Below are 9,389 nucleotides of genomic sequence, written 5' to 3' on the forward strand. Positions count from 1 at the left end.
ATAACCTTATGGAATGCGCAAGTCACCGGATCAATTAAATCCATCAATATATATCTTTCCCTCGTTGTCCGAATCAATATCAAGACTGGCGTGACAGAAAGAAAAGCTCGATAGTCAAATATCAAAACTGGACGCCGAAATGATTTGGAAGTGGTCATAAACTGGCCAAATAGCAGTGACAGCAACAGATGCTGCAAATACTATTTTGGATTCAGGAACTGCACACTACTTAAAGCCACATAAAGCGTGAATGAATTCGTCAATCCTACACTAAAATAATACCAAGGCTCAACTCATATCACTCCCACTTCTATACTAAGAAAATTGAGGCAACATAAATAAAAAATAAGAATATTTAAAACGGTTTAATCCAACAATTTCTTATAGATCCTCCTAACTTTTCATGTTAGATTGACAAAACTGTTTATCCATTACGGATCTTTATCTCAAATGAAAGTTATAATCAAAATCAAACAGTTCAAATCTGAACCGAGAGTAAAATTGAAGTACAAGTAGAGATTTTCATATTGTTTATATCTTTATGTTATAGAATAATCAAGCTCTAATCTTTAAAATTGCTATTCTTCACCAAAAAGTCTTTCCATATTAGTAGTATTTCCTGAACCCTAAGACACATGTTGTAAGAATCCAAAAATACTTGTCTCTAACTCCAGCAAATCTAACAGTCAATAGCATTCAACTACGAGATTAAACAAAAAAATGTTGTTGCTTATATTTAAACTTGGATTTACAGACAAAAAAAAATAGGGGGAATTCTAAGCAACCAAACTAACCATGAGAAGTAATTGACCTCTGACTGTCGTAATCGCTTCTCCAAGAAAGAGAACCATTGACCATAAAACTCTCTAAAATCTACAACAATAACGCCAACAAGAAAAGGAATTCATTATGCTAAAATTTCAACAAATAATTCAGTAAATTAGGTAAAATAAAGCATTTTTGGTACAAATAGTACTTACTACCTTAATCATCGACCTTGTATGTTACACTAGTTACTTCCGATAACCGTGAACCAGGAAAAAGCGACTGCAGAAAGAATTAATCGAAGAAGAAAGGATGCCAAAAACACAAATTTATCACAGATATCAGAAATGAAATCAAATCAAAATTACTAAAAAAGATTCTTTTTTGTAGACAAATTTATCTTACATTGAGCAGTCGCTGCACGATTCTGGCCCTCTTCTTCGGCCTCCGAGGGGGCTTCGTCCCCTTCATCCTCCAAAAGTCTTCTTCGATCTCCTTGCGGGATAGCGAGACGAAGAATTTTCGACGCTCCCCCTTCTCCGATCCATATGATCTCCCCTTCCTCATGTCCGTCGCCGGATAGCTCTTCTCAGCCGCCAAAGGCGAAGGAGACCATGAGACCGAATTAGAGTACCGATACAGAGGCGGAGATTTGCACGCCGCACTGCGGGTCCTCAGACTCCATGGCATGGAGGTCCCCGCAACCTCCGCCGCAGCCGTCGCGGAGGAAAGGGACCTCTCGGCCTCCGCTTCCTTCGAGTTTCTGGACCCAGACGACCGCTTCTGCTTGACCGAGGATTTCTCCGGCGGCGATGGCGGCCGCTTCCTGTCAGCCCGGACGTTCCGATCGGCCGCGTCGGGCACCCGTCCGATGACATCGACAGTGCGGTCGGAGGAAAGATTACAGCAGCGCAGGATGCGGTGGGTGCCCCAGCTGCCAGTGGGGAAGGTGAAATTGTGCAGTTTAAACCGGTGGAAGCCCGACGGCTGCGGCTCCGGAGTGGGTGATGCGGCGCGATGCCCCGCCGCCGGAAGATCTAGCTCTCCCGGGATGCCATCGGCCTCTTCGTTGCCGAAGATCACCATCGAATCGACGCTGCAAAGAGGCGGTTTTGTGGAAAGGAAACGCGAAGAGAGAGAGAGACAGATTTCTAACGTTCGTATAGGCATCCTCTGTTCTTCTCGGCGGGGTTTATTTATATGGGTGAGAGAAGACGAAGCAAAACTATTGGTCGAGGGGCGCTGATAACGAATTGATCTGATTCAATCGCGGCCATAAGATTCGTGTTTCCATTCTTGCGGCGTATCCGACGGTGCACGCGTAATGTTATAATGTACCGCGTGGTTACACGGCTTCGATGTACTTGATCGAAATTACCAACGGGTCCTTCTTCTATTCAATGTAACAAAGCGATGCTTCTACTGTATTGGAGATACGTATACGTACGGTACTTACCCGGACCAGTACCGGACGACCTACGTGACTTTTTGATTGGGTAGAAGCGACCTCGGATGTGATGGCTGCCGTTGTGGGGTAGAAGAGGGCATTGTTGTCGGGGTAATCCTACTAGAAGATGGACCCCACAACCTTCATTTGCCTCGCGACAAAACACACCAAAACGCTTACGAGTTGTGGCATCACTCGCTCTCCTCTCCGAGACGCGAATAATCAATAAACTAATATAAAGAATTTTTAGGCGATTTTTCTGAAACAATCCAACTTTTTTTTTTCCCGTATCATTCCGCATTTCCAAAATACCTAAAGAGAGTCCACGCTTTTTAAAATAATAAAAATAACCTCATTGACAACTTTAAATTTTTTGTTTTTGATGGAAACTCAATTATACCAAACAAGTCAAGTGTTGATTCAGTGATAAATGGAACTGATTGTAGTAATTTTGAATTGGATTATAATATTTTATTATTATTATTTTTATCGATTACAACATATTTAAATAAGTAAAATCGAACTAATTATAGTGTTTTATATTATTTTTAAATTGAATTACAGTAATATTTTATTACTAAACTAAAAATACTATAACCACCGTTAGTACCTCAGTAGGATTTTAGATAGATATTTTTATTAGTTAAAAAACAAAAATTAAAATTAAAATTAAAATTTAGGATAATTATAATATTTTTAAATAAAATTATAATATTTTAAAATAAATTTATAATATTTTAGGCATACTATATTTATATATACAGCCAGTTCACCTTATGGATTAATCAAGGGAGAGGATAGGAGAACGGATGTTCTAACAAAAAAAAAAAATATTATCTGAAAAAAACAAAATGAGGAAAATCTTTCGAGAAAATTCAAAATGAGATTTTCTTTTTTTGGAGGGGATTCAGTCATCTAAATAATAGAAATTTCTTTTTATTAATTTTCTTACTTAATTTTAAAATAAATTTGTTAATTATTTTTATTATATACAATTTATTTATTATTCTCTATATAACGAACACCATCCCTCGCCTCGAGAACAACTCTCTCCGCCGTCCTCTTCTCTCTTCTCGCCCTCCGCCGACCCAATCCAACGACGTCAGAATACCCTTACCCGCTCCTTTTGGTGCCGATCGCCACCTGGGTCGGATCGCGTCACCGACCGAGGAGTTTACATGGTCATCTCAGCGGAGACGCCGGCCACGCCGCCAGATCCTGCCGTCGCTATGGCGACCAAGGAGGCTTCGGTCCCTCGCGGAGGGACGCGGGGGAGTCTCCTCCATAACTTCTCCTTCCCGATCTTGGAGACGTTGGGGGGCCACGAGGCGCTACGCTGCATGAGCGGGAACGGCGAAGGGGAGGCCGTCGCCGACGGCGGCCGGAGATCGACGGGCTCATCCGAGGTAGGCGAGCTGCGGATCCGTGTCCCGAGTAGTGGGGACGAAGACGACCCGGGGATCGAGGAGGTCAGGGAGAAGCTGCTGGTTCACCTGCGGGAGGCGGCGGACCGGATGAAGCGGGTGGTCCAGCATCTGGCCAGGAGGGGCGGAGTGCCCGAGCCGGCGAGGGCGGCGGAGGCGAGGCCGAGTCCTGAGGCGGACACGTCTGCCGCTCTGCCGTGGAACCTGAGGACGAGGCGCGGGGCGGCAAGGTCTCCGGCGGGGACCGAGCGGCACTTGAGCCGGTCGCCGACGGTCGCGGCTGAGAAGAGAACTGTGCGCCTTAGGTTGGAGGCTCCCGAGCGGAGGGAGCGGCCCAAGTTCTCGATCTCGCTTACAAGGGAGGAGATCGAGGAGGACATCTACGCCTTGACGGCGCGCAGGGCTCGCAGGCGGCCAAGACGGCGGCCAAGGGCCGTTCAAAAGCAGCTCGAGGTGTGCTTCTTCTCCCCAACACGATCCAAACAAACCCAATTTTGTATTGTTTTCCATCGTTCCTTGCATTCAAAGAGCAAATTTTCTGATTCTTATGTTGGCGTTCTTCTTCTTCCAGTCGCTATTCCCTGGCTCGTCCCTGTCGGAGATCAACGCCGCCACGTACAGGGTTCCGAGCTAGAGATATAACCTTACGTGCGGTGACGCGACACCTTCTTCTCCGTCAAGGTCCCGAGTTGCTCGCGCCGATTTCTCAGGGCTTCTTAGAGGCATACTAGGAAAAATTTAGTCATTCCTCATTCTCTTAGATACGTCGATGTGTAATTGGTCTATTTAGATCAAAGGAGTTCATGTGGATGTTGCTGTGTTTGCAATGGATTGTAATGACATCTTCTTCAGAACGCTGGTGGTTCGATGGGCTCAAAGATGAAAGCTTTGGTTACTTGCGAACGAGAAGAAACAAGAGGAAGCATTTTCTTCGCTGGATCGACAATGGTCGTCGGATTAGGGGCAGCGGTGGCGCTGACACGGATGTGGTAGGTCAACCCTGTGATCGGAAGCCGTCATGGTCGTCCCCGTGACCGCACCTCGACCTCCAACGCGGTGTCTTTTGTTTTGTTTTTTGTTGAAGGAAAGAAACACCGTATTGAAAACCAAGTGGTAAGTCATCACTCCAAAAAGAGATACCTGTCTAAACCTTCGTTTCCAACAACAACAACAACAACAACAACAACAACAACAACAGCACTATTACATCTTCTATAAAAAAACACTTGAATAAGGACACCTTATAAAAAACTAAGAAATACTCAATCCACATGTTTCTTGAAAACCAAAGTATTTTCATAAAACTATTCAATGGGTTTATAATTTATAGCGAGTCAGATCGAATCCAAATGTTGTTGAATCCTCCGGCAGCCGCAAACCTCAATGCTTCCGCATTCAGCTTGCAGGACTAAGCTAGCTTTTTATGTTCTGCACCGGCCTGCCTTTCTGATCCTTTATAATGAAACCCAACCCTGCAGTGAGTGTCATTTGCACTAAAAAAGAAAAAGGAAGGATCAATTTTAATGGAAAAGTTAATGATACTAACTGGACAGCTCATAGGTTCTTGTTGGATCCAATCCAGTGTCCCTCCACGCCCTTTGGCTGGTGCAAGGTATTCAGATCCTTATGGATAAGAGCAAGCAGCTCGCATCATAGAGAGACTTGAGCTTACGAATTGTTGGCTATGATAGCTCTAAGATGATCCCTCTCATTTTTGTTCAGATCTCTTCCCGCAGTTCCACTCAGAGAATAATTGAAAACTGAACTGGATTTTTTTTCTTGGACAAGTTTCCAATAATCCAAAGCAAAGAAACATCGAAAGAGAGAAGAGTGTTCAGCATAATCCAAGAACTCTGAACAAACTAGCTAAGCTAGGGGATCAATGGTGCACTGGAAAACCTACAGTTCCAAGTCAATATAGGGAGTCTACCTCAGTCAACTTCTAAAGGAACATGTTGACCTTAGGAATCACACCGATACGTCAAATCATCTACTAGCCCGTCCTAACGTTGTCCCGTGAAAGCTGCTCTTCTTAAGGAATCGATATGAACCATCATTTCTCCCCTAGGATAAGGAGACCAATACCAACAATCATCATTGAGGAACAAGGGACATGTGAATCACAGCTACCTTATCGATCAAGCTTTTATGAAATAAAAGCATCAAGTAAGAGCTATTTCATTAGGTTTAAGAAATCAGATCCAAGATAGTGTTAAAGTTGCATAATTTATCAACATTCACATAGATTGGCCAAAGGACAAACAAATGGGATATCACTGAACCAAGATTATGATTATGCCAAAGGTCTATACCTTTGCCGTTCCCCACTACTATTCGAAAGCCGTTCTCCACAACTATTCGAAAACTGCTCGAAGCACCTTAAAAGATTTTAAAATATTCTTCCAATACCAAAAGGAAGAGTTATAGTTTTTTGAAGATCAAAAAGATACAAGTTCATATTTAGTTATGAGAAGATTCACAATACTTTCCTCAAAAGTATTAGGATCAAGAGTGGTACTAAGAGGGGGGGATGAATTAGTGCAGCGAAAAAAAATATTGATTTCGAAAAATATTCGTTTCGATTCAATCCGTTTCCAAAAAAATTCATCAATTGATTTCATTATCAAAATCTGATATTCAACAAAAAAAACTTCTTAAAATTAATATTAATATTATAAATAATTTTGTCAGATATTTTTGTAGTCATCAAACAATAGAGAGAGATGAAATTAATAACAACATTAATCAAGACAAAATTTCCTACCTGATTTATAAATTTTTTCTACCATCCTTCAATTTTATAGAGGACTTTGGAATTTTTTGAGAAGAGTGTGAAATGAAGGTGCCTAGATACTTCATGGCCGGTTTCCTCTTTTCATATTGAGAATATTACATATAATGTATTTAGTTAAAGGATCATAATTTTTAAAAATAAATGACAGATGTAGATCTATTAATATTTAAATTAGTGAAGTTAGAATGCTGGTCAATGGCCTTAAGAAGATTCCTACATGATTTGTCACTCCTCTTAATAATAATAATCACATTGTAAGTAAATATTAAATGAGAAATTTTAACACATTTATAATTAAATGACATAATCTTTTGTAGTCATATCATCAGGAATAGATGATAATATCTACGAACTGAGAGGGTGAGATCAGGTCCCCTTGATGAATTCTTTTAGAAGCCTCAAAGAATTAAAAGGGGCAACCAGATCAAACATGAGAAAAGAGGAGAAAATAAATTGGCATGAATCCCCCAATGAATATTTCGGCGATGTTTTCATAAGCCTCATGACTTTGATGATCAGCTTCTTCATATATTTTTTCAATATCAATTTTAATAAAGATTAAAAGATCAGATTCTTCATATATTTTTTCAATATCAATTTTAATAAAGATTAAAAGAATTTTAGGATGAGACTTGTATATGGTATGCACACGATCATATATAATAATATTATTAGGAAAAATGACAGACATATGGAATTCACTAAAAGCAACAAAAATTTTAGATTTTGATGATGAAATTCATTGATGAAGTTATGATCTAACGAGCGTTTAAGTAATACAGAGTTAACTTCAATCATAGAAAGATAAATCGATTGAAGCAAGAGAATTAAACGTTGGGCCAGAGTGGAACATGTCAGAAATTGGACGTCGGGCCGAAGGATTAGTCGACGTACCGAAAGATAGATTTCGTATCGTAAGTTCGGGCATCGGGCCAAAAGGATTGAACATTGCGCTAAGAAGATCAGATGTTGTGGGAGGTCAACATACTGATGGATCGGGGCAATATGCCGAAAAAGAGGATGATGCGCCGAAGGTTCGGATGAAGCGTTGGATGAACCAATGATATGTTGGACAACATAGGATTCATGTTTGTAATCGTTTATCTTGAATGAGGCAGTTTAGGTCTTAATTGAGTTAGTTTTGGGTGTAACTATACCAACTTGATTAGGAGCCTATTAGGCCTGAATCAAGACTAAATTAGGCCTATTGGAAGGCCAATTCAGTTATGTGAAGTTGGGCCAAGCAATAGCGTCGCTAGGCCAGGTGGTGGAATCACTTGTGAGCTGGAAAGCATAAAATGTACTTTTCTAGAAATCCCAACAGAGGTACCGCTAGGGTCAGGCGGTGGTATCGCTAGGGTCAGCCGGTGGTATCGCTAGGGTCAGGCGATGGTACCACCGAGATTAGGTAAGTGGTACTGCCAGTGCACAGGGTGGTAGGTGATGGTACTGGCAATACCCCGAAAACCTAAGGATTTAAATTTTTGGCTCCATTTTTTAAGTCATTTGGAGCCTATAAATACCCAACTCATTCTTACTTGGGATAGTAAGGAAAAGAGTAGAAAGAGAAAAGAATTCTTAAGGAAAAAAATGTTGAAAAATCTTCGAGGAGACATCATATGCGCAGTGGAAGAACAAAAAATAAAATCCCCAATTCCCAAATATATGTTCGTCGTAATGCAAAGATTGGTGCGCCAAAATCCACGAAATAGAAAATCACATATGAGATAGACTGTGTTACCTAGGGAGATCCTATATCCCTAAATCCCTGTAGATCTCTAGGAGAGGGTGAAGGAGGTCGAGTGCCTTCCTCTCTAGCGGTGATCCACACAACATAGCTGCAATGACGCTCCTCAAAACTCCAGACATGCTTTGAGGTGGAGAGGTGGAGGAGAATAGGAGAAGACAACTAAAAAGGCTCTTGTTTATGAACCACAAGTTCATTTCTATTTATAGAGGTCTCCTGTCAACTTAACCCTAATGGATCCTGCCCTATTGAGTATTGGATCTCAATCCAACTACCCAAGCCTCTTAGATTAGTGTATCTCTATCTAATAATCTCTTATAGACTCTTATTTGATCTCATTCATAAGATCCAATAATTCAGGGGCTTATTGGATATCTAATAAGATAGGGGCTCCGACGGATATCTCTGAACCTCTACTCATCGCAATGCCTACCATATGTGTGTGACCCTCTAGGCCCAATATTGAGCTAACCGTACGTCATACTTGTCAGAACTTGTCACATCTCGAATTTATAAAAAGAATAATACATCAATATTTTATTATCCATAATTTATATAATAAACTCCCTCATTTTCTTTTTATTCATCTTTGAATTCAAATCCTCATCTTTATAGTAGTAAATATTCTATTAATCATAAAAAAATGACAACATCTTCTTGATAGGGTCACAAGTCTCTTCCACCCAAGCTTCAGATCTATTACATAGTAGTAAATTACTTTGAAAAAAAATATAAAATAAAAACATATCAGCAACCACAGTAGGAACCTCGGAAAAATCATAAAGTTAATCTTCAATATTCATGAAATATAAACAAGTATCAATAATTCAATAAGAAAATATATCTATTCATCATAAAACTTATGCATAAAAAAAATGATGATAATTTCTTACATAATAAACAAAATCATGCATCAGCCACATGCAACACATACATAATAACAAAGGCGTATATCACCTGATGGTGCACTCTCCCAATAGCGGATGGAGAGGCATATTCTATGGGATGGATTCCTCCCAACAGTGGATGGAGATAATCCATATCGCACTCCCAACAACGGATGGAGGAACCGTATAACCATCATGTTTGACGGTGTTAATCCCCGAAGGGAATCACCATACATACCCTCGGTAGTGATACATAAACATCAATGATTATTCATTTTCACTCATTCATACATCAAGAAATCAATATGATTAAATATTATAAGAG

General features: G+C 40.4%; 2 protein-coding genes across 2 annotated transcripts; one reads left to right on the forward strand and one right to left on the reverse strand.

Moving 5' to 3' along the window:
* Nucleotides 1-673: 673 nt before the first annotated feature.
* LOC103994935 (uncharacterized) lies at nt 674-1,986 on the reverse strand. The gene is made up of 3 exons (XM_009415397.3): nt 1,171-1,986; nt 984-1,047; nt 674-873 (listed from the first exon to the last, which is right to left on the reverse strand). Exons 1-2 carry the CDS (start codon nt 1,933-1,935, stop codon nt 985-987), a joined length of 828 nt encoding a protein of 275 aa, XP_009413672.2. The 5' UTR covers nt 1,936-1,986; the 3' UTR covers nt 674-873; nt 984.
* Nucleotides 1,987-3,244: 1,258 nt separating this feature from the next.
* Nucleotides 3,245-4,490, forward strand: LOC135644385 (uncharacterized). Its single transcript, XM_065161916.1, has 2 exons — nt 3,245-4,089; nt 4,208-4,490. The coding sequence occupies exons 1-2, from the start codon at nt 3,391-3,393 to the stop codon at nt 4,268-4,270; spliced, it is 762 nt and encodes a 253-aa protein (XP_065017988.1). The 5' UTR covers nt 3,245-3,390; the 3' UTR covers nt 4,271-4,490.
* Nucleotides 4,491-9,389: the final 4,899 nt, after the last annotated feature.

The sequence above is a fragment of the Musa acuminata genome, chromosome BXJ3-8, assembly GCF_036884655.1.
Source record: "Musa acuminata AAA Group cultivar baxijiao chromosome BXJ3-8, Cavendish_Baxijiao_AAA, whole genome shotgun sequence".
In the NCBI taxonomy this organism is placed as follows: Eukaryota; Viridiplantae; Streptophyta; class Magnoliopsida; order Zingiberales; family Musaceae; genus Musa; species Musa acuminata.